The 26,601-nt window shown below is 36.0% G+C and overlaps 1 protein-coding gene across 2 annotated transcripts in view; it reads right to left on the bottom strand.

Annotated features, from left to right (window-relative positions):
• Positions 1–14,374, bottom strand: part of COL11A1 (collagen type XI alpha 1 chain) — a 218,994-nt gene extending 204,620 nt beyond the window's left edge. Inside the window, exon 1 of one of the 2 annotated variants that reach the window (XM_007977793.3) lies at positions 13,938–14,374. In XM_007977793.3, coding sequence (XP_007975984.1) covers positions 13,938–14,043 — 106 coding nt within the window. In that variant the 5' untranslated portion in view covers positions 14,044–14,374. The remainder of the gene's footprint in view (positions 1–13,937) is intronic. The other variant, XM_007977794.3, reaches the window with a different exon arrangement.
• Positions 14,375–26,601: the final 12,227 nt, after the last annotated feature.

Below are 26,601 nucleotides of genomic sequence, written 5' to 3'. Positions count from 1 at the left end.
AGGAAATCAGGAAAGAGATTGTGGATTTGGCAAAAAAAAAAAAAAAAAAAAAAAAAAAAAAAAAAAAGTGGAGGTGTGGGGGTAAAGAGTTTCAAGGTATGGATCTTGGAAAAATTCAAGAGCTAACAGACACCACACAGGAGTAATTGGCAGGAGACCACTTGATGAGGACGAATGCTTCCAAACCAGTGCCAGAAGATGGGGAAGAAGAAATAGAAGAAGCAGTGTCAGAAAACAAATTGATATTAGACAATCTGACAGAAGTGGTCTGATTATTGAAGATTTCTTTTGGCTTCTTTTATCACATAGACCCTTCTATGATATGGTCACTAAAATTAAAGAAAACAGTGGAAGAAGGATTGGTATCATGTGAAAACATTTTTTTAGAGATATGAAAAAGCAAAAAGTCAGGCAACAATTACAATGTATATCCCTAAAGTTACACTGGTGTGTCTGCATCTCCTGCCTCCCCTTCCACTTCTGCCTCTGCTATCTCTGAGACAAGATCAGCCCCTTGTCTTCCTCCTCCTCCTCAACATGAAGATGATGATAATAATAATGAAAATCTTTATGATGATTCACTTACATTTAATGAATAATAAATATATTGTCTCATCCTTATGTTTCTTAAGAACATTTCCTTTTCTCTATTATAAGAATACAGCATAAATGATATACATATATATAAAAAACATACAAAATATGTATTAATCAACTGTTTATTTCATCAGTAAGGCTTCCTGTGAATGGTAGGCACTAGTAATTAAGTCTTGGGGGAGTCAAAAGTTATATATGGATTTTCAATGCACAGGTAGTTGGCTCCTCTTACCCTCATGTTGGTCAAGAGTCAACTCTACATAAAATACAGGATTCTGAATCTATCTTTGATTAAGGGCAATACTAATTTCTAGGTAGCCATCACCATGGTTCTCTTAAACCAACAGAACAAAGTACAAAATGCCATTACCATTTCTACACAGCTGTCATTTCTCAGAACACCTGAATTAATATGCACAGTGTCCATCAAATGAGAAAAAATGCTTTACTGTCTAGAATTTGGCTCTCATATTGACTATGCATAACTGTCTAAAATGGAATAAAAAACTATGGGAATTATTGGATATAGATGGCCTAAATGCTGCTAACATCTGAAAGCTTAAATAATTTAAGGCAACATTTATATTCCAAAATTATCTAATTTTACATTTTACATAGAAAATTAACACAAACTCAGTATCTTTAAATGCACCATTATTTTCTATACCTGAAAAAATATTTGATAAGTACCAGGGAAAAAAAGAATCAGGAAAAGATTATAGGGGAGGTTGCAAAGACCTGGAAAATAATATCAAATAAAAAGAACAGGCAAGTCCTCAATAAGAAAATGATATTTGGGTAAAGTCTAGAAAGTCATAGGAAGCTCCTCTATCCCGCTATTTTTGCAGAATAGGATTCTAAGCAAAAGAAAAAACAAGTGCAAAGAACCTAAGACAATAGTTGGCCCAGAATGTTGAAGGAAATGCAAGGAGACAAATATGTCTCCAACAAAGGGATCTTTTTTTCAAAAAATTCTCCCCCATACCCACTTCCTAATAGTTTGGCTCTCTTTTCTGCTCAGGTCCCTTCATTTGTACATTGGATATTTTCTCATGTAAATCTGCGTAGCACAAAATATTGTTCAGTTTGGATAGACAGCATGGAGAATTAACCAAAAAAAGACAGCTGAAATTCAGTTTGAAGAAATTTAGTTCTGTGTAAAGTTATTTTAAACTCTGTGTTGTATAGAAGCCAATGTGAATATGTATGTACTCGATGTGAATATGTATGTACTCGATGTGAATATGTGAATAGTGCTATAAAAAGATTAACGGCATGGACAAAAAAAGAATGAAACAGATGTGGTCAGAGAGGTAAAAGTGAGGGTACATTGAGAACAGGCTGCATAGGTCTTGTGGAATGTTCAGGGAGACTAGATTTTATTCTAAATGAGATTTAAAAACCATTGGAAGGGTAGGGGGAGAAGGATGATTTTGGGTGCAATGATGATGATTTTAGGGTAAGAGGAGCCAACCACCTGTTTAGGTACACTGGAGTGGCATCAGGCGGCAGTGGGGAAGTAACTGCAATTTTCCAGATATAAAATGTTGTTTTCTTAGACTGAGGCAGAAAGTACGGGTCAGGTTCTACATATATTCTGAAAGTGGAGCAGATAGGAGTTGCTGATAGGTAGAGAAGGAGATAAGAGAGAAAATGAGTCAAAGTTAACTTCAAGATTTGTAGCTGGAACATCATGATTGATTGGGTTGCCATTAAGTGAGATGGAGAAGGCTATGAGAAGAACAGGTTTTAGGAGAGGAGTTCTGCAATTCAGTTTTGGGTATACTAAGCGTGAGATGACTTCATAAATACTGTTAGAAATCATTGAGTAGACAGTCAAGTATGCAAGTCTGTAGTTCAGGGTAAAGCAGGATAGAAATAAAACTTTAAGAGTTGACAGCCTACCAATGCTATCCAGAGCTACAATTAATTAATGAATGACATGATTACTTTAAAATTCTGTTTGAATAATTTCCACTCAAACAGACCTTTAACACTTAAAACAATGCTGACAATAAACAATTGATACTCTCAAATAATCAAAATAGAGATCATGACTTCACATATTAATCCTAAGAAACAAAAATCATTATTTGCCATTTTTGTTCTAAAAACTCTTATACTTTGGGTAATAACAAGGACAGTCACGTAAGGTTTAGAAATGCTAAGTGATGTTTTTGTCTTATAGCAGATTTTACTTTAACATTTCTTTCAAACTCCCTTATAGAAGTGGAAGTTTAGTTATATATTTGGCAACACTACATGACCATAGCTCCATATAAAGTGTGACTTAAATGTACTCATTACTGTTGAGAACCCCGGTGACTTTACAGTGGGGCTGGGTATTCCAGAAAAAACAGCAAGACCCTAGTTCACTGACTGTCAGAGGATCCAGTGGTAGCAATCAACTGGGACAACCAAGTTGTGTGTAGATATCAAAGCATGCACTGACCCTGCTAATTTGGCAGTTTACTTGTACTTTTCGATTAGTGGCCACGCTATGCAGAAAAATCTATCCTTAGGATCTTATGTTACGTGTCCCCTGCCTCCTTCCCCAGCACCATCTCACATCTTACCCCCACTGCTGCTTGTCCAGACACACTGCCATTTTTCAAGCCCTTTCTTCAAGTCCCTTATGGTGTCATTCTCCCTTCATAAAGGCCTTCACATCACTTTCTGGAATGCTCTTTCCTCTTCACTTTAGTTAATTATTCAATGCTCAACTGGTACTTTCTCAGGGAAGCTTTCTTTGACCTTACTGAACTTCTCTTCTGTATTCTCCAGGAACCATACACCTCTCCTTCAAAGCCATCTAGCATAGCTGTAGTTTTATATTTACTTGTGCCACTATTTGATTAATTACTGTCTCCTCAAGTAGACCATAATCACTCTGAGGCAGGTTTGTAACTATCTTTGCCCACCAACTATCTTTAGCTTATAATGAGCTTTTAACCTGTACTTGTTGAATATGCAATAAAATGAATGAATTAGTTTAGAATTTAGGAAGAGTATTTAATAGGTATTTAACAGATATTTGTTGAATAAGTAAATGAATAGTTGCATGTATTAATTAGCTTTTCACTCCATGAGATTAGAGATCATCATACTGTCTGTATAGCCACAGCACTTAACACTGTGATTAACACAGAAGATAGTCATTTAACTTTTATGGTTATTGAACAGTCTCAATCCTGAACACTTTTATATCATAAAAGCTTGACCTGAAAATGGAAAGCAAAAATAGCATCACAACTCCGAGTATGGTGAAGAAAAAAACACAAACTAGTTGAGAGTGTGATATTTTAAAAGTATAACATTTCTAATTTACAAATAACCAAGGCTGTTAAAAAAAGGTGTATTATAAAACTAAAATTACACTTCCAATATAACCACTTGACTTTAATACTGAGAAGAACAATATTTATTGGCATTTAGTTTATTACATTCTCTGGAGAGAATGACGAAAAGAAAGCATTTTCTACATTGTAATTAGTTGATTTCCTCAATTCAGTTACTGCAGAGCCACTACTGTTTAGCAACAGCATATTTATCAAATAATTTGCACATTATGATGAACAACCTTTCACTTGACTTCCAGTGCCTAGTTATACAAGCCAGACACATTTCTATTTATGTATATGTTTGTTTCCTATTACAGACGGTTTGTAAACCCCTGCTTCTGCATCAACATTATCTGTGAAACTTTATAAACCATCTATACTTGGATGTCATAAAAAAAACTTTCATCAAAATCCCTAGCATTAGGATTGGAAATAATTGTGATACTAAACCACGGACCCCTGTCCTCTTGACTTTATTGAAAATATCTTGCTTATGAGTTCATTCATTCAACAAATATTTATTGGCTAACTATTTTGCTCCAGATATGGTGACAGATGCCAGAATGATTTGCATCAGTGAAAAAGATGTATTTCCTGCTTTCATTATGCCATCAAAAATATTTTTAGATAAGTATTTGAGTTTTGGGTAAGTATAGTGTGCTTTATAATGTTATGCCAGGCTAACGAACCCAATCTTCGATGATTGAAGAAAGTCATTTCTAGAGGAGACAATATCTAAATCTCAAGCAAAGATAATTTTTACTTTTAGAAATAACAAAGTAGGAGAGTGCTTAGGGTAGAGGTCATAGGTTGTCTTGGAGGCAAAATAGAGACTGATAGTCTCAGTAAGTAACAATAATATCAGCAGAAATTGGTTCAAGATAATTCTGTAGACATGGAGAGTAGGTGATACACATAGCTATACATCACATCTCAGGTGGTTAGGTTATGGACAATCAAGTCATTAGCAATGTCAACAACGCCCTCACTTCATTCAGCAAAGTTTTATCAAATGCCTACTATGTGATGGATTCTGTTCTAGATGCTTTGAACACATGAAGTAAAGCAGATAAATATACCTATACCAGTGATTTTAGTGTAACTAAAATATACAATGGATAGCAATATAGTATAAAAACTATGTAACTATATTCCAAAAGAATTTTACAACTATTGTTTATTAATCTTATTAAGCACTTCGAAGCTCTATATGTTTCTTGTTTGGAGATGGTACTTCATAATACAATAATTCCAATATATGTAAAATATATAATTTACTTCCTAACTTGAAGAATGAGTTTATTGAAATAATCATAAAGTACTTTATACACACACGCACATACACCCACACACATCCATATATATATATACACATATATACATATATATGTACATATATATGGATAAAACACTATTTCTAATAGTTTATAAGCAAAGTCAGACAACTAATCCCCAACAGCATACCAATGTGAGATGAAAGGTTCAGTAATGAATATATGAGAGAACTATTTCCAATTATCAATTGTACAGATTGATATTATTCTCAGATTAAACTTTCTTATTCACTAGTAGAAAAGTAAAATGATTATTTGTGCTACTGTCAATACCACTTCATATCTTAAGGTATTAACAAAACAAAGTTTTGGAGGTAATACAGTCAGTCTGTAGCAAAAAATATTCAGAGGCTTCTTTGGAGAAAATGCAAAACTGTTTTCCATATGAAAAAGCTAGAGGTAGATTGCAATTTATTTACTTTTAGAAAATGAATTTAAAAAGGAGGAGTCACTACTCATGTCATTACTAACAGCATAATCTGAGGAGGTCCTGAGGAGGTCCTCAAACTTTCAGTTCACACCATTCCAAGCTAACCCAATTTTAACCTTATTCCAGTCTTCTGGGTAAAACAAGAATATAATTAACCTAAATAGTTACTATATCAATGTTGTGTATTTTGTCACCATGGTAGACACCGGGGACACAAATAAAACTAGATCACAGTCACTACCCACCCAGGAACTCCTTGAAGAAGACTGACATATAAATGAGTAATTTTTAAAATAATGATGTTACATTCTCTCAGTTGATTACGCTCCAAAAAAGCTTTTGGATAATCAAGTCTGACATTTTTATGCTGAAGACAATAAGAAAACTCCCATACATCAATCCCCAAAAGCAGAGTAAGGCCTGACAATCCTTGCAATGGATCCTGATTAGGACAAGCAGTGATCTTTAAGAGTTATTTTACTTAATGAAACCAAGTCAACCACAACTGGAACCTTGAATACTAATAGATGCATCTGTCAGCTTCTCCTTAAGTTAGTCAAAGGAACAAAAGTAATATTTAATGGCTCCCAGAAACTCTCCTTTCAGTTCTCCACTACCACTGAGGCTTAGGTTTGTCCATAAAATGGTAAGAGTAATATGATCTCCACCACCGAACTTCAGTGCAGGCTGAAGAGTTATCTGGATTCTGACATCACCTTTTACAGAACCTCCTTATATTTCTCCTTGAAGGCAGTCAAGTTTTTCACCCAATGACCTGATATTTTCTGGGGTTTAGCTGCATGACGTGTACATTAATATTAGGCCCCAGGGCACCATAATCATAAGACAAGTCTAGGAGGCTGTGTAGAAGCATTAGAACACCCAGCAAAGTAAACATGGACAAGTGGTCAAAAGCAAGGGCCCTGGAGAAAGCTGGGCAGCATTCAAATTCTGGGCCTACTACTTACTAGCTGTGTGACTTTAGGCAAAATCTTTCACTTCTCTGTTTTTCAGTTATCTCATGGGTAAAATCAGTATTTTGATCTCAGTTTACTTCCAGGAAAACTGTCACAATTCAATAGGATTCTGTATAAAAGTGCATATGGCAGAATCTTGCATACTGAGTATGCATTCGGTATTAGGGCTTACTATTATATTCACCTCGATATATAAGGGAAAGTTTTCTGGAGCTATGATATTTTACTTAAATTTTGAAGTATAATGTAGGAGAAGGTGTTTGCTGATGGAAGAGAATGATATAGACATTCCAGGGAGAGTGTTCAAAGATAGGGGAGAATACAGGCAAGAGGTTTAACATCGCTAAGTACAAGGTAAATGGAAGTGGGCTTGGGGAGGTGGGAAATGGCTGGTCATGGGCTTGGACATAAAGATAGGCCACATCCCGAAGGGCACTCTAAGCCACTTAGACAACAAACTTATCTTAAAAGCCAGTGAAATACTGTGAAGTTTCATTTGCATTCAAAAAGAAGAGTGACATAGGTTGAACTCCACTCTTAGACTCTAAGGGCAGAAGTAAAGGAAAGACAGACACCACTGTAGTATTTGTGTTTTTTCTGTCTCTGCAGAGCTATCTAAGAGCACCAAGTATGAAAGAGCACCAAGTATCTAAGAGCACCAAGTATGAAAATGTTCTCATTCGCCAACTACTGCTCTTTCTGGCAGTCATCCTTTCAGGAAGTCTATGTGAAAATCTGAGTGAGGAAGGAAAGCCAACTACCTCACACAGTCTAAGGTTCGCTCCTTTAAGCCCGGATGTCAGTTTACCAGTCAAACAGAGGAAGGAAGCTTCCCCTGATACTCTATGCGCTCAAGTTCTATGAATAGGGACCTTCATTTGCCTGTACAGTACAGAGCCATTCAAGAGCAATTAAATTTGGTTAAAATAAGAAAGAAATGCTTTTTAAGAAAAAAAAAAAAAAGAAGGTTTGAGGGGATTGCAAAAGTTGATTGTGCTAAAGCACTTTTACACAGGTTTGTTTTAGTTCTCAATTGTCAAGTCGTATTTAAGCTGGTCTCTTACTCTGAAATATGATAACCTTTCCTTTCTCTGAGTTCTTTCTCCTAAATTAATAGCACTGTCTCTAATTCCATGCACAGCAAGCAAAGAGTTTATTTTACCAGATAACAGTAGGTCTGGTGATCAGCCAATGTCTAAAGAACCACTAGCCAAGTCAGTAGTAGGCCAAAGACTGCAACTGATAAATAGATATTACTCACTAAATCACTTTAAAATTGTCTTTCATCTTTGCTACAAGCTAGTATTATTCATGTTGAGTTCTGACACAACTGAACGTATAAAAGAATACACTTACCTATATCAATAAAACCATATTAGGGTTTTGAAGGAAGGAGAAAGAAATACATTAGCTGCATTCCAAAACAGAAAGTATTTTAAAATTGGAAAAAAAAATCTTTAGGTTTTGAATTAAATTGAAAGATAATTTAGACGGAATATGTCCTCATGTAGAAAGTGCATTAATGTATACTAAAAGTTACACTGAAAATTGCATTTAAAGTTGACTCTTCAGTGAAAGAACTTAGGGAACACTGCAACTTTTTATAACATCTGCATATACCTCTCTTCTTTGCTAAGGAACAAAACTTGAATGGTCAAAAAAGAAAAAGTTTGGTTTCCTCTCTCACCACTCCCAACTCAGGTCACATTTCCCCAGTATTATCTGAGGGAAGTGAAGGAGTAAAAGCAGAAATGCTGACCAACGCTCAGTCCCCACTTGCCGTTGCCTTGAATTCCTAATGATTAGGCCAACCATGCTTAATTATTTCTCCAAAGGTAAGGAGAAAATAAAAGTGTATTTAATGAAATTCTGGCTTTTAAATACCTAAAGATAATCATTAAAAATCATGTACAATGATGGAGATGTCTCAGCATTTTTTAAACTCCATATTTATATAAATTGGTATAGTTACTTGCGAGTATAAAAACTCTATATAAATGCTTTCACAGTATAATCTTCAGGACCTTATGATCATGTATTGCTTTTCCCTAAAGACAGAAAAGACTCTTAATTTGGTAGGAATACTAGTTGAAGATTGAACTTCTAGAAGTAAATGTTGAGATAGAAAAACAAGTTTTTCTTCCCTTACATCCCTGCCATTTCACATACGGTAATTAAATTTGTAACAGTCGTTGACAACACAACAGATATCATGGTAGCCTATTAAGAGTGAGTACTTCCTATAAATTAACTGCCCATTTATGCCTAAGCTAAAAGGTAGTTACAGTAATTTCAGATGCTTTGACAATCCAAAATAAAAACCTTAATTAGAACTTGCACTACTACGTTCTCTCATGTTTTTTCTAAAGTTTGCCACTTGTTTTTTTTTTAAATCTGTTAACACATAAGTGTGTCATAATGATTACTTGACATTAATAAAAGCCATATTGTATATATAAACTATATCATCCAATTAAAATTAACATGAAAATATCAGAAATTTGCCATTTTTTATAATTTTCTTAGCTTCTTAGAAATTCAAAGTTGGACCTAGTCTTCCATTAACAACTTTAGAGAGCATACAAAACTATGTTCTTAACACAGCAACGAATAGAGTATTACACCTTCTATTCTGATGTAGATAATCTTATAAAATCACATAGTTAGGAATACAAATGATCAAAAATTACCTTTCTTCAAACGTAGTAAATAAAGTATTTTTTAAATGCATTCCGTAACTATGTTCTATTTAAATTTCTTTATATAAGGCATTTTCACTATATCTACCTTTTCACTAATCTAAACTCTAGCACATATACGGTCTAGTAATTTCAGACTTCTGTAAATAAATATAGCAATAGTGTATCGAATTATTTCTCTTTTACTGCCTGGAAATTTCACATATGGTAATTAAATTTGTAATAGTTGTTGATCGCACAACAGATATCAGGGTAGTCCATTAAGAGCGAGTATTTCCTATAAACTAACTGTCAATTTATTCTGGAGCTAAAAGGTACTTATGTTAGTTTCAGGTGTTTTGACAATCCAAAATAAAACTTTAATTAGAACTCGCACTACTAAGCTCTCTCCTCTCATTTCATCATCTCAGACTTCTATCATTTAAAATTCTTTTGATCACTATTACAGGTCTTCAATCTGCTCAGAAAAACTTTGAATATTACAGGAATATTTTTTATGAGGAAGAGTATTCAGCTGATAACATTTTGTGCCTTGGTTTCCCCATTTATTGAGAAGGTAAGATTGATCAACAATTTCTATAATTTCTAGTGCTAGCATTCTCTTTTAAAAATCTTATCTAAACACCCTTTTTTTTTAACCTTTTAAAAATTCAGCTTTGTATTATACAGAGACTCTCAACCAAACTTGATTTGAAGCCTCGTTATCATGAAATAGGCAGCATCTACATGAATCAGAGTGAAGAGAACTTATCCCAGGAAAAAGCAAATGTTTAGAAAAGAAAGGTGACTATTTATACATTTTTCTTAGCTAGAAATCCAACCCATAAATTTGAAAAGAGGAGATTTTGCTTTGCTGTATTTTAGGGATAACTTGAACAACCATGTGGTTCTTCTATTTTAGTCACAAATTGAAGAAAATAAAAAACCTAAAAAAAATTAACTAAATTTTAAGCAATTATGTTATGTAAATACATTTCTCACTTTGCTAATGCCTAACTTTAAAACTATACAACTACCTTTTAGAGAATAACTTCTATAAAGTATCGCCTCAGTTAAGTATTAATTATGAAGCAAATTGGCACTTTATGATATTAAGAAAGTTAATTTCAAAACTAATGGACAATTAGGTAAAAGAATCTGTGCCACCTAAACTGAGGCTATGTGTGTAAAGCATGCAGAAAGGTGTTTCTCTTTATTCTATGTTATTTCTCTATTATAGTCCTGATAAATTTTGAATTTAAAAAACAAATGGAAAAACATAATATTAATAAGTTTAGCAAACACTGCATTTCTTATCAGAAGCATATCTGAGTTTCTGATTTCTGATTAAGGAAACAAATGGACAAATCTGATCTCTTTGCAAGGTTGGATTAGCACATACTCTGGAAGCCAGGACCATTTCACCTGCTGATCCCGGGCACTCAAAACAACACTTCTACAGGACTCACTATCAATTCCTGACAAGCTTTCAAAGTTCCAAGTTTGATCAGCCTTTTACAAGATACAGTATTGGCTTAACCGCCAAAGGTTATATGTAATTTTAATTAGTAAAAACTGATTCAATTAGATTTTTTGTTAGTACTTGATTATAGCTAAGTCTAACTCTTACTTAAAACCCTTACATAAACTCATCTATCTTAACATAATCAAAGTGTGGTCACTATGAATTCCAGGTAAACCCCACCTCTTGTGAATAGTAAGCAGTGGACTAACTGCCAAAGAATATCAATAAATCACTGAGATACATCACTTATTTTAACAATAAATATATATATGAAACATAAAATTGAAGTTAATGTAAATAAATATTTATACAAATCACACTTAACCTTGTTGTTCTAAATCAAAGCAAGAATTGATTTTTAATGAGTATAATAAATATTTCCAAGTTATAGTTTGATTTTTCAAAGAAAATAATATGACTAGGTATGAAGCCATAAATTTTCTTTAATCTATTCACTTCCAAGAAACTTTCTCTATATTATTTTCTCTAGAGTCCAACTTTGTTTTGAACCCAGATGTTTTAATGCTTTAATGTTTTAATTTTATATAAAAGTAGGATCTGCTTTAAATTATCTTTGTACTTAATATCCAAACCTTATCACTGTACCTCAGTGATATCAATGCCATAGTATGATGCTGGGATATAATATCTTTATTTAGAAACTGGTATAAAATCTTACTTCTTAGTTCAACCACAAATCTAAAGACTACTCTCAGAACTGGACACTGGGTTTATGTTTCCCTTGTATGATGATTCAGGCTTTGTAGCCAATGTTTTCTTTTTAAGCATTAATATACTATTATTCCCTTTTTGAAGTTAATTTGGGGATAAGAATGCCTACAAAAGTGGGTTTATGTTAACATGTGGCCTCCCAGGAGCAATAAGCACCAAACAGCTTGATAAAACACATTCCAAAATCTTAAAATATAACTATCTAAACTATCACATAACTTTCAGGGCATTTCATCAAGAAGAAATCCAACAAAATCTAATCCTTATGCTTTGCTATTTCTATCATTACTTGGTTTTATAAAAATAGGGAAAGTGGTTTTCCCATCATTTATTTGATGTGGTACTGGGATGCTATTTAAAAGTGTTTCAGGCATGTTGCTAGACTGAAAATAGAAAATGTATTCATTAAAAGTACAGAGATTTGATTTTTAAAAATATCCATCGATCTTTACAGAAAGGCTCAATGTGGAAAATAAAAATAAATATCTTCAGTAAAATAATCCCTGAATTCATGCAAAAGTGTCTCTCAGAGCTTGTATTTCATTCATCACCAAAGGAATTCTCCATTTCTATAATTGTAAACAAATAGCTGCCATTACATTATTTTCATTTACATGCATATGTAACATGCTGAAAAAGAAATGGTATATCCATTTTTCCTTTATCAAGGGTCCTTTTTCAGTACTACTGTAGTTAAGAAGGACTCACAGAGATTTCATGTCCCATGGTAGATGCAGGAATTCTAAATAATAAACAAAACCAGCAGAGGGCAGAACTGCTGACAGAATTGACCAATCCAACCGGTGACCAGGTACTAAAAGTAAAATACAAACTTTTTGATGGATTTCACTTTCAAAGACTCTCTTATCTCTCCGTGAAAATGTGGAAATGAATGAATCAACATAATTAATCAACATAATAAATCCTTTCAACATTCAAATATAGTCCTAATGGGAATTTCACTGCATTTACCAGGAAAAATCACCCGGGGGAATAATTTAGCGCTGCCTGCTACTTGGGAAGCTGACAGTCACTAAGCGTGTGGAAGGAATAATCTGGTCGCAGAGATTGGCCTCCGGGAGGGCAGACTCCCGTTAGGGAGAGCTCAGATCTTGGCATCTAGGCCCAAGGCCAGACTCAGGTTTCTGCTAAAGCCTACGCATTTGGGCTTGACCATTTTTATCTCCCTTGACCCATCCTCGTCACCCTCCTTCCTCGCCCCCAGCTTCTTTCTGCACTCCTCACAAAGCTTGCTGTCTACTCTAAACTGCCTGGGCTCCCTGAGCTCCAAAGGCGTTCGCCTGCCAGACGATTCTAAGGCACCTAACGGACCGCTCCAGCCAGATGCCTTTTCAGGAAAGGGCGGGGGAAGGGAGGGAGAAGGCGGAGGGGAGGAGTGAAGTCGCTCTCCCTCCGTGGGTACTGACAGGGCTGCAGACTTCCAAGCAGGTCTGGCCATTGAATATTTGGTGGTGCCACGTAGGAACTTTTCCTTACCTCTCTCCTCCCACCCCACCCACACCCCCTCCCCTTCCCTCCCAATCCCTAGTCCTCCGCCCCCACCCCATTTGCTTGACGACTTTCATCATTCTCCAAGAGAACTGCACGTCCAACCTGCAAGAAGAAGCGGAGGGGTAGGGTGGGGGGAGTCACTGATATTCAGGGGAAAGTGTTCTTCCTATCTTCAACCTATTCCTAATAATCTGCCAATTTTTGTCCACTTAAAATAGATTGACCCTCCCGCGCCCCCCAAACACACACAGTATTCCTAATCTTCTAGATTCACCCCCCTGGTTTCTCTTATATCCCCAAAACTAAAACAGCCTGCTTCTCACTTTGTTGCAGACAAAGAACTTTATCAAGGTTCATTTTATACCCTTTATATTTTCTCCTCAGCTCACCCTTAAAAAGATATTCCCATTAGTTAGAATCTGAAGAAACCAGATGTGTTCCAAGGGCAGTCTAAAGACTGTGCTTCAAACAAAAGCTTTGTATAACTGCCCTTGTGTTCAAGGTAATATTTTTCCTCTTTTCAAAGAGACTGAAAAGTGGTGAAGGGCATTTTCAGCAGGCTCTCCGCCTGACAGATCTTTTTTCCTGCTACCTACCTCCTCTCCCTTTATTGTCCCGCCTACATCCATCTCTTTCTCCAGTTTCCAATTCCAACCTGGTAGCAGCTACAATCTGGATTTTATTTTAGGGAATTGCTTTTTTTTTTTTTTTTTCTTGAAGAGCAGGGAGGAAGGGTAAAGGGGTGGGGGGGAGGGGCGCAGGAGTAAGACCCACGGCAATCTCCCACCTCCCCAAATCCAGTTTTTCTTACCTCCTCTGACCTCTCTAGCTTGGAAGAGGAAAGTCAACGCGAGGGTTGTTACGGTGAAATCCCAGAGCCACCGTTTCGTTTTCCACCTAGAGGACCACGGCTCCATCTCCGAGCCCCGCACTCACAACTGTGAACTCAACCCACGAAATTGCGACTGCAGACCAACTTCGTCCTTTCCAAGGTATTGCCGGGGATGATTGCTACACAGCCATTGGGGAGGGAGAGGGGAAAAAAGTCAAAGGGCTTTTTCTTCTAAATTTGATGGTTTGCTTTCTTCGTGTCTCTACCCCCTTCCTCTCCCTCTGAGTTGGCCCCGCCGGCCCGGACCCTCCGATCCTTCCTCTGCCGGGCCCTGCCTTCAGAATGAAGGCAGATGAGGGGCTTCCACCAACAAGCTGAGAGTACTGTGTGCCCCTAAAGGCTTCATGCCGTCAGTGGGCTGGACGAGCGGCTCCGGGCAGCCCCCTCCTCCGCCCACTCCCCTCCCTGCTCCCCGCTCCCCCACCCAGGGCGAAACTGACAAGCAGGCTGAGGGTCAGACCCAATCACACGCCTCTGGGCGGCCCCAAGCCCGCCCCCGCCTCCCTCAGCCCAAGAATGAGGACTCCCGGCAGGCCCAGCCCACCAGCCACCCCCCGTCTCCCCACTCCTCTCCTCCCTCCTCGCCCACCAAATCCCCGAGAAAAAAATGGGAGGGAGTTATGCGGGACGCGTGCTTGGCTCCAGCACTTTGGGAATGAAAGGAATTGCAGGAGAGCCCCGGAGCACCCGGAGTTTTCAAGGAGCTTCTGTATTCAATAAAAACAGCTACTTGTCTACTTGCACCCGTCTGTTAGCTCTCACCCGTCGGCGGGAGAGGGGAGGAGTCCAGCGCCTGATCGGCCACACCGCTGGAGTCCTGGGCTGGCGGCGGTAACCTTATCCTTGTGCAAAAATCTGCTTCGTATGGCAGACGTGGAACCAGTGGACTCATTGCGCTGCCTACTCTGAAAGGTGTTTTTATTTTTATTTTTTTAACCCAATAATTAGAAGAAATGAATGAAGGTGGCATGGTGGGACCCTAGAGGTCAAAACCTAGAGTTTGTAGGGAAGTCCTCTTTGGCGATCTGAAACTGACAGGTTTATCTCTTAAACATTTAAATTCAGCACAAGGTTCATTCAGGAACTGTACTTAAAAGAGTTGAACTGTACTCTGAGGGAGGAGGAAGAAAAAATGTATGGGAGCTGACATTAAGAGGGTGAGTAATTTAATTTTCCAGCTGATTCTGTTCTGATCCTGGAATGAGGGGGTACTGAGGAGGGTGTAGAAAAGGCGAGGAAAGCAACTAACAGAAATCTCCAAGAGGCCCTGCCCACAGCTCCTCATTAAGGGCCTGGCTCTGGCCCTCAGCCTCAGGAGCCAAAAGCATGGTCACTCCACAGTGAAAGTAATGAAGAGCGCAGGTTTCTAAATTCCCTCTCTACTTAACCCATCCTCAAAGTAATCCTCTTCCACCTGGAATAGAGATTTCCCAAGTCACTTTTTCCACGTTAAAATCATTCCATCCTATTGACTCCTTTTTGTTCGTTAATAATTCCTAAGATGTTTCTCTCAAAGATTTTCTGGAACAGTGCCCATCAGGGTGCCAGCATACATTAGCCACTCAATAGAGACGGGTTGGATGAATGAACACATTTTTCTGTTGACAAAGACTAGACGCATTGGCCAGGGCCTACTTTGAGTATTTAAGTCTTTTAAATGCTTAAAGGCTCTCAACTAAGTTTACTAGGTACACAGGTTCAATTCTACAGCTGCCACTAATCTTTAGGAACTCAGTTTTCTATTAGTCATCAAAATATGCCTCATGATCTATCAGATTATATCAAATCTTTTCATGCAGTTTAAAATTGGAAGAAAGGTGATCAAAGACTAGATTGAGCCCTTATAGGAGTTTAACAGCATGAACAGAGATATGTAAAATGAAGAAAGCGACTAGAAAATACCTTCAATATAAATATCACTCTCTGTAACAAAGAATTACTCCCTTATCAAGAAGTTATCTCTTAGATCACAAGTTAAAAAAAAAAAACACTTGATATTTGTAATGCTGTTGGCAGAACGTTTGGGATGCCTCATATCAGCTGCAGAGAAATATCATCAACTAGTTTTTCAGATTACAACCTCAAACTGTTGCTTAAAATAATTTAATAAAATAATTTAATATCATATTGCATTTGAACCTGAAATTCACAATTACAAATTAAGACCCTTACAGTAAAAATATATGTATTTAACATCTTCATTATCTTTCATCGTCTCAGCGATGGAAAATTTGTATATGTTTGCTGTTTCTAAACTTCTGTACAAACTGATTTTTCTGTCTAATCTTTGGATATTTTAAAAATTACTTTTTACATCTTCTCTCAAATGTAAAATAGTGAAATGAATGCAAGTTTAGAAATACATATTTGTGAAGCTGCCAGAATTCTAAATCAATTCAGTAGCTAGAGAGAGTTATGGTGGTTGTAGCAACATGTACAAATGGTGTTCCAAATTGTCTCTTAATAGCTCTCAAATTTATTGAGAGTTCTGTGGCTTGATACTGTTCTAGAAGGTGAGAAATGATGCAGTCAATCTAGCAGTCCCTACTTTCTGGTCACATCTCAGACCTTCTCACTGCTGTGAAAGGGTTCTTTCAGGCAAAGCATCTTGGGTGAATAGAGTTATTACTACCTTATGCTCTCTGTACTTGTGGTCTGAATTCCTCTGGCCACTGCCCAGCTAGGCATAATCTGGGTCTGAATGAATGCCTCTAGAAGGAAACATAGCAAATTCATCGTGAGGAATAATTATATCTAAGCCCTCTAGCCTGTAGCTAGATGCCAGATCTAGAGCCTCCGTAGGAACCAGCCCATGGATTTACAGGAGATTAACTCAGTGAAAGAAAGGATAATACTAAGCAACAATGGGAGCAGGGGAAAGCCAGAGGAGAGGCACCTTAGCTAACTTCAACTTCACATGGGGGAACTTCCGATGGCATCATTTCCCGGGCCATCTTTCAACCAGTCCTTGCTAATTGTTTATATGTAGATTCAAAATATAACAAAACAGGCAGTTTTCCTGACATAGTCTTTAGTTTGAAGCACAATTAGTGATATTTTCCTATTTTGTCACATTTACAAATAATGATGTTTAAAGTTATTTCTTCAGCTTTGTAGAATTAGTTGTTATTGACAAGATTTTCAAAAACAGGATTTGAAAAGTAGAGAAAAAACAGTCACTTTTTCTGTAGCAGCATTTTAAATTAACCATTCGTCCATATTGGCTTGTCAGAGAAACTGAGATAATAATTTGACAATGGATTGGGAGGTCAAATTAAGGAAACTTAAAGTTCTAAACAATCTTCAGAGTCCACGGAACTTTATGAAACATTGTAAAAAGCTCATAAACCATCCGTAACATCTTCACAGATCTCTAGGAATCAGGGGAGCTGGACTCAGAACCAGTGTTTGAAATATTAAGACCTCTACAACCAAAGGGAGACCAAAGACACCTTGACAATAGCTGGATGCCCCTAATACAAATAGTATGAAAATATTGACAGAACTCTATAACAATCCTTAAATTACTACAGTTGAAATTAGGGGAAAGAAGACATATATTAGGTAGCATGATTTTATAAACAATGCATCATCTTTTAAGTCACTTGGCATGTAGTCCCCTTTTCTCATACTGTTTCATCCCCCTATTTTTGATATAGATAGATAGGTAGGTAAATAGATAGATTAGATAGATATAAATTAGATATTTTCTCTAAACATTTTACTGTAATTAAAATTACAACATCAAATGTGATTTGTTGAATGAGATATTATGGGGTGAGGGCTCTTGCACACACCAGAAATACTTAAAATGTTTAAAACAAAATTGCTTTTGCATGTAATCCCTCTCTTACTGTGCCTAAAGGTTTGCCTTTCTTGCCCTTTTCTGAACTTTAGGTCAATTATTTTGAGAAGGAAATGACTAAGCAGTTTGACATTCGTTTTACAGTTTTTCTAATGCATGAGTGACTAGAAATTAGTCTCTGTTTAAAAGTAAAGTTAGTCTCTCTGACGTCACAGATGGGCCATTGTATTGTAGAGTGGTGGTGGAAGAGAGACAGAGAGATTTATTTCCATAGTCTAGCCTAGCTCACAAAAACCTTACTGATGGTTGGGTAATTACTGGCAACAGTACTCTGAAATAACTTACAGAACATTATAGGAATCCAAATTTAGCCCAATTTCCATTATACAACAAAATCTTCAGATGAAGAAGATTTTTACCTTCTTCTGTTGGTGTGTTGAAAGAGCCATCTCAGAGATGACAGGTGTATCCTGTTTAAAAGGACCTGAGGCCGGGCGCGGTGGCTCAAGCCTGTAATCCCAGCACTTTGGGAGGCCGAGACGGGTGGATCACGAGGTCAGGAGATCGAGACCATCCTGGCTAACACGGTGAAATCCCGTCTCTACTAAAAAATACAAAAAACTAGCCGGGCGAGGTGGCGGGCGCCTGTAGTCCCAGCTACTTGGGAGGCTGAGGCAGGAGAATGGCGTGAACCCGGGAGGCGGAGCTTGCAGTGAGCTGAGATCCGGCCACTGCACTCCAGCCTGGGCGACAGAGCGAGACTCTGTCTCAAAAAAAAAAAAAAAAGGACCTGAAATAAAATTGGATCTAAATGAACACCAAACAAACAAGGAATATGACCTTGTATGTTCATGTTATTTCTGTTAAAAATATATTTTTGTTAGCTATATTCACAGGAAGCTATCAGAGTTCCTTTTCATAATTGTCCAATCAAAGATAGAAAGGAGAAACAGAGAATGGAATAATTCAAGGTAAATCTTAGATATCTTTTGGACTTTTGTCAACATACCTTTACTCTCTGAATCTCTTTCTTTTTTTTTTTTTTGATTGAATGGGTTTGACATTTACTAGCTCTTAGGGCATCCTGGGAATGTGTGTCAGCAAAAATGTAACATGATTTTTCCCAAGTTGTATAGGACAGCAGGAATACCTGTATTAGTAGAGGTAGAAGAATTGATTTTACATATTTTAGTAAACCATTTCTATAACTAAAGGAAGTAACACACCACTACTAATGTATAACCAACATATTTTACTTTCTATAGTGTTCCAATTATCACTTGAGTAGTATTGACTGGATTCACATTGGTTCTTCCTAACAAAATAAGTTTGCTGAAGGTAGAGATGTTACCATCTTTAAAGGGATAATTTAAGAATTTATTCATAATAATTTCATAATTTTTTACATTTTATTTTCATAGTTAAATGAGAATGTACAATTAATTTTCCTTTGACATTACATTATAAATAACAAAAGGCAACAAGATACCAAATACATCATTACATTATTTCTAAAATAAGTAGGATCCTCTTTCTCACCTCTATCATTTCTTCACAGATTGATCCTCCCCGATACCATTTGACAGTATTCTTGACTTAAACTGTATATTATTTCTAGATAATCGTATGTAATTGTTTTATGCCTCCACTATTTGTACCTAATCATTTAAGTCTGAAACCAAATGCATGTGCATTAAAAATCTAAAGAGTCACATTGGATAGTTTTCTGAATCATATGCAATATTTCTGTTATTTTTATATGACAGTGTTATACATTCCACAACAAATGCCAAATACAAGATTTAAGGCTGGCAAATATGGTTAAATATTGAAATAGATCTGATTTTTAAAACATCTGTATTAAATAACTTCAACTTAATTTGTTTTGCAGATTTTCAGTGTTTAATAACTCTCCCAATATTATACTTTCTGCCAGTAGTGGTATGGTGAAATTATTGCACATTCAAATGCTGGACAAACAACAGATATTATTTCAAAAGCTTTTACAGTCTAATTTGCAAAGACTGGAAAATTACATATGAGTATAAATGGTTGGGTTCCAAAACAAAACAACATTTAGTATAAGAGTATTTTGTTAAAAGCAAAATGCATTTTCCAGTATAGGAAAATTCTTTTTATTTAAAATGCTTAATGGTTTTTTGTTAGTTTTCATAACATCTTCATGAGATAGGAATGTAGCAATTTTAATGATTTCATTTTAAGGTTGAGGTCTGGGACACTTAAAGTTCAAACTAGGAATACTGAAACAGATGTTATATGTGAAAATATTTATATTTTTACACAACTGCTCTCATTATTAATTCTGTTCTTATAAATTATACATTTTAGAATTTGATTTATATTTTTATAAGTTAAGTATTAAAATGAATGAAATCTCTTAAAAATCTCTTAAATAAAGCTTAAAATATAAAAGATAATGCCATTGGCTGTACTTAAAGCCTTAAAAATGTCGAGTTATATCTGTGGATGAATTTTTATGAATAAAAAAGATAAATAATAATGAGCAATTTTTATACTCACGCCAACCCTCAGGTTTCTCTTTCTCCCAGGATTTTAAGATCATTTTATAACTTTATATGCGTTTGCAAAGGTAAAATACTGCTGGAATTAATCCGAAGTCATGTTTTATTTTCCAAGAAGAAAAAGAAAAAAGGAAAAAAGGAATTCAATGTCTTAAAGAGATGAAATAAAATTATAATTATATTAATATTTTGTAAATACATGAAGATCTTGAAAGTCGTAAGTATTATGCAAAGACTTCTCTTGCAAGACATAAAAATCTCTAAATTGGAAAACATATCAAATATTACATAACTGTTTTTATATACCATAAATTCTTTGAAAGCAGAAATCGTCATTCTATACTATATTTTCAATATCTTGATTTCCCCTTCTCTTTGTGCTCTATATGAATTTGGTAACATTTATCTTAGTTGCTCACTTTAATTTGCATTTAGATTTAAAACACAAAAGTGCCAATTAAAATGATTTTGTCCATCATTTTAAAGCATTAGATCTTCAGATATGAATTACTGTGATACCTAAGACCCAAGCTTGGATTGAAACTCCAGGATGTTACTGGTAATACCATGGGGCTTCTACTAATTTAGAAGGAAGACTAAACATCTCTACCACCTGTGAAACTATCAAGACAATGTCTGATGTATTTCATGGGGTGGAGTTCATTGCAATGTTTTACTAAGTCACAGTTGAAAACTTCAGGATCAATTCTGTTGATAGGATGCATTAAATTTACGTCTCCTCCTCATCTCCACCATCTCATGACAATAAGGATCCTGCATAGTTTGCGTATAAACTGATATGAGCTCTGATATTGACCAACAAAAAGCACTACTTCCTGTGTTCTCCATTGTCTTCCCTTGTTCTTTCTACCAATAATTCTGCAACAGGATATCTGGATAAATTTTGATAAGTAGGTAACAATAGGAAAAATGTCAAGAAATTCATATTAAAATTTCAAATTTTGGAGTTACAAATAACTCAAAGGTGTATGTTTTATATGTAAACATATTTATATTGTAGTAACAGTAAAAATTGTTATACCAAAAAGTCATATATATGCATGGATAGTGATTTCATAAATATTTGAGTAGGACATTGTCCTAAATTCTAGAACCTTATATTCTAGTACAGGAAGAAAATATATTAATAAATCAATTACCTAAGAGATGTATTAATAAGTGAATTAATTTCATACGAAAAATCACTTTCTGTAAGAAATCCCTTGCAAATTGTGATTTCTTACAGAAGGTGACTTTTAAAATAAAATCTACATTCTTCAGTACTGTCTTCAACAGATCTTTGAGATTATAACTTAAATAAAATTTAATCAGCCGGGCATAGTGGCTCACGCCTGTAATCCCAGCACTTTGGGAGGCTGAGGAGGACAGATCATGAGGTCAGGAGATCAAGACCATCCTGGCTAACATGGTGAAACCCATCTCTAATAAAAAAAAATACAAAAAATTAACCGAGCATGGTGGCGGGTGCTTGTAGTCCCAGCTACTTGGGAGGCTGAGGCAGGAGGATGATGTGAACCCGGAAGGCAGAGCTTGCAGTGAGCCGAGATTGCACCACTACATTCCAGCCTGGGCAAAAGAGTGAGACTCTGTCTCAAAAGAAAAATAATAAAAACAATAATCATGTGATGATGGAAAACATTTTAAACACACACACAGAAACACTTAACTAGATAGCATAAATAAATACCTTACTGAAATGTAAACATTATCCAAAACTTTGATGATGTATATTATAGTGTTGGGAACAAATGTATAGTGTTTTTTTTTTAATTATTATTATTTTTAAATAACATTTTAGTCTCTAAGCACAGAACAGAAATGATGCTTGTTATTTTTAAAACCTGGTTCAGTCTTTACTCCAATCTACTTTTTAGCAATATTTCTGAGGAATATTCAGTATAAATGCCTTTGCCACTTTCTATTCTCATAGTTTATAGATATTTTTATTCTATTTGTATTCCAAATCTATTGCCAAGACATTTTCTTGAATATTGTTGCCATACAATATTATTTTTCAAAATCTTAGAGGTTAAAACAGGGATAAAAATGTGAATGTTTTTTCAAGAAAACTAATCAACATGGGAGAAAATTGCACCTCTCAAGGGGAACTGCTAGGACATTGGTAGAAGAAAGAGATGAGCAGAGGGTATATGGAAACAGGAAAGAAAACAATCTTAGCAGTCTTTATAACTGAGAAATACTGAAGGAAGGGAGTGCTGCTCTATGATTCATTTTCTTAAGTGTATCTATTTTCTTGCTTCAAGGAGAACCATTTAGTTGCTTAGTAGTTTGGCCACTGCAGAACTTGGGGTCTTCCTGCTGGAGACAGGTAACCTTGACTAAAACTATTTGGAGATGTACCATAAAATACAGAAGTTCAGTTGGGGAGTGGGGGTCTATAAACAGCCAATGAATAACTATCACCCATCACAAAGGAATTACAGGTGAGAAATTCCCAGCATCTTAGTGTGTGTGTGTATAACCAACAAAATTCTGTGTCATTCATCTAAGAAGCATAACAACTCAGCACTTATGTTCTGGGTTTATAACATTTAAAAAAATTCTCATAATTCTGTGGATTTCTTAGGCTCAGCTAAGTTGTCCTGCTGTTCACTGTAATGTCAGCCAGGATCATCCAAGCACTCGAGCAATTGCAGTGAACTGGGGGGAGACTGGCTAGTCCTGATACATAAAAGGCAGGTATATTAACATACCTAGTGCCTCAGCCGAGGTGGCTGGAAATGCTGGAAATGGTGAACTCTGACTGAACCCATCTCTCTAGTAGGTTAGTTTGGCTTGCTAAATGTTAGTTCAGGGCTGCAAGAGAGTATAATCAAAATCAGAAGCAGGAGACCCCTTCAACGCTAAGCTCAGAAGCAGTATAATCTCATTTCTGCAGCATTTCATATGTCAAAACCAATAATAATGAAAACCCAGATTTACTAGGAGGAAAAGAGTAATATACAATTATAGTCATGGCAAGAATTATCAGCAGCCTTTTTTGGATCTAATTTAACACAGCCTATGCAAAGTACACTTACCTCCTCATAATTCCCCCAAACTTCATTCAGTTGTGTCATCAGTATCAAAGTACGGTGTCTCATGATTGAATAAGATCTAGATGTAGATGAGATGTGGAGGTACATCTCCTCTTAATCTGGAAATCTGTGAACAAAAATGACAAGTTATCTGTCATCCACAATAGACAATCTCATTCAAAAAGGGAGGAAATGGAAGGCACAGAAATCACAGTCCATATAAGCTATGATATTCAGCCTGGTACTTTTTGCTAGTTCTCTGTGGTAGCTGGAGATTTTTTTTGTCACAACCAAATTATGCTTTCTTAAGAGTTGTTTGATAATTTGTTATTCTTTACAGTTATTGGTTCAAGCTCTGGGTTCTATATATGCCCTGTGAGACAAACTTCTTCCATAAAAAAGTTCTGTGTTTATAGATCAGTAGCTTTCAGAGCTTTCCTCCTATTCACAAAAGTTGAGACTTTTAATGACCTTTTTTTCATTTTGACCTATATTTGTGCCTTTTAATCAACCGATGATACATTTGTTAATAAAGTGTTCTTAAAACCTTTGTGGATTTCCTATGTATCTTATTGGAGTTCATTTGATTCACTCAAAGCTATATCCATAATTTTCTAAGACAAACATTTATCTAATTTTGGCAATTCTACTTTCTGAAACCATGTCCTTAGGAAGCGTTTTATTTAGTTGAGGGGTTATATAAAACATATCCTAAATGTTTATGAGATTTTCAGAAAGTCTTTTTACAGGTATAGCCTTGATTTTTTCTTGATTCATTCTGAGGGTCATGCAATTGGCTGAATTATTGACTTGATTTTTTTCCTTGAGGTCCTCTCTTATCTTGAAAATCTTTTTGCTGAAGCCATCTATGTTTCTTGGGCCATCTATATTTCCTCGGAATTCTGTTTGAAATAAAATAGTGTTTTAGTTAGTTTATGTCTCTCTTAAAATACATTGTTAAACAGAAAACAATGAAATCAAATGCCAGTATCAATATTCTGATGAAAATCTCATTAACCAATTTTGATACTCTGAAATAAATATTTGTTCTTCATCTCCATTTCTTGGTACACACCTTATAAAACCCTTGAAATCTCTTAAGTGATAAATTCCTTTATGTATGCTGAGGTAACTGGTTATGGGGACTAGGGTTCTTGATAGCCTCACAATGGGGGAGAGTCAGCCAGGGAACACATCCATGTGATTAGAGGATTGGAACTTTTATTCTCATTCCTCTACCTCTGGAGAGGAAAGAAGGGTTGAAAGTTTAGTTGACTGCCAGTGGACAATAACATAATCAGTTATGCCTTCTTCATTAAGCCTCCTTCATGTAGCCTCCATAAAAATTCAAAAGGACTGAGTTTGGGGAGCAGTGGAGCTTTCAGATAACTTCATTTAACTCGGGTGCCTAGAGAGTAGCATCCCAGATAGGAAATGGAAGCTACATGCCTCTTAATGCATACCTTGCCTTGTGCATTTCTTCCATCTGGCTGTTTATCCGTATTATTTATAATATCCTTTATAATAAGTGAGTAAATTAAAGTGTTTTCCTGAGTTCTGTTGAACCACTCTTGCAAGTTAATCAAAACTGAGGAAGGGGCCATAGGAACCCCAACCAGAAGCGTGGGTCATAGTTTTAGGCTTGTGGTCGGCATCTACAGGTGTGGGGTAGTCTTGTGGGACTGAGCCCTCAAGACTGGCCTCTTGGTTCATAGTTCAAAAATAATAATAAATAATAATAACTGCATCTGATCATGTCTACCTCATTCAAGAGGGTTAAACTCATCACTGATAGTGTCCAATAGTAGCTAAATATAAGACTAAAAATCAACAAAAACTTAAAATTTGTTATGCCTCCCTATTAACTATTTTCAATTTCATTTCTCTCACCACTATGGCAATCTCCCACTTGAAGCAAAACCAATTTTTTAGTGATTCTGGTTACATTTTTTACGTTTTTAAACTTTTAGTGTATTCAACTTCTCTGGAAGCTCTTTCAGACAGATTTAATATTCTCTTTGTCCATACTGCCCAAAATATTTGTTTTTATAAAAAGACTGAAGCATAACCAATATTTGTTAAATGACGCAAAAAAGAATTAAAGAGTCCATGTAGAGAAATCAATATTTATATAACAAATATTAGAATCATGAGCTGGGCACAGTGACTTGTGCCAGTAATCCCAGCATTATAGGAGGCCGAGGTAGGGGAATCACTTGAGGCCAGGAGTTTGAGACGAGCCTGGCCAACATGGTGGAACCCATGAAGCAGAGATTGTAGTAAGCCGAGATCGCCCCATTGTGCTCCAGCCTGGGCAATGGAACAAAACTCTGTCTTTAAAAAAAAAAAAAAAAAAAAAAAAATCATGAAATTATTAATCTTCCACATATAATTAGACTATGATGACAATAAAACACAAAGAAAATTGTACATTGGCCAGTTTAGTACAACAAACAGACATTCTACTCTCTAACATAGTTTTTGTTTTGTTTTGTTTTTGAGATTGAGCTTCACTCTTGTAGCCCAGGATGGAGTGCAATGCTGTAATCTCAGCTCACTGCAACTTCCATCTTCCAGGTCCAAGTGATTCTCATGCCTCAGCCTCCCAAGAAGCTGGGATTACTGGCATGCACCACCATGCCCAGTTAATTTTTGTATTTTTAGTAGAGACAGGTTTCACCATGTTTATCAGCCTGGTCTCAAACTCCTGACCTCAAGTGATCCACCCGCCTTGGCCTCCCAAAATGCTGGGGTTACAGGCATCAGCCACTGTGCCCAGCTTCTAACATGGCATTTTAAGAGTGATGCATAGCTTTATGATATAGATGTACCAATAGATCTATGTTATAGATCTAACATTAATAAGAAAAGTAGCAACAAGCTAAGCTGGGAATGAGAACACTTTTTATTTCCAAATAAAGAGATATGCATATGTATACAACTCCAAGTAGAACAGCAATAATATGGTTTAAAGAAAACTATATTTATTTATTTATTTATTTATTTATTTATTTTATGTATGTATGTATGTATGTATTTATTTATTTATTTATTTATTTATTTATTTATTTATTTTGAGTCGAAATCTAACTCTGTCGCCCAGGCTGGAGTGTAGTGGCACAATCTCGGCTCACTGCAACTACCGCCTCCTGGATTCAAGCGATTCTCCTGCCTCA

This window comes from Chlorocebus sabaeus, chromosome 20 (genome assembly GCF_047675955.1).
Source record: "Chlorocebus sabaeus isolate Y175 chromosome 20, mChlSab1.0.hap1, whole genome shotgun sequence".
NCBI lineage: Eukaryota > Metazoa > Chordata > Mammalia > Primates > Cercopithecidae > Chlorocebus > Chlorocebus sabaeus.
Note: the sequence above shows the minus strand (reverse complement) of the source record. Positions and strands in the feature narration are given on the sequence as shown.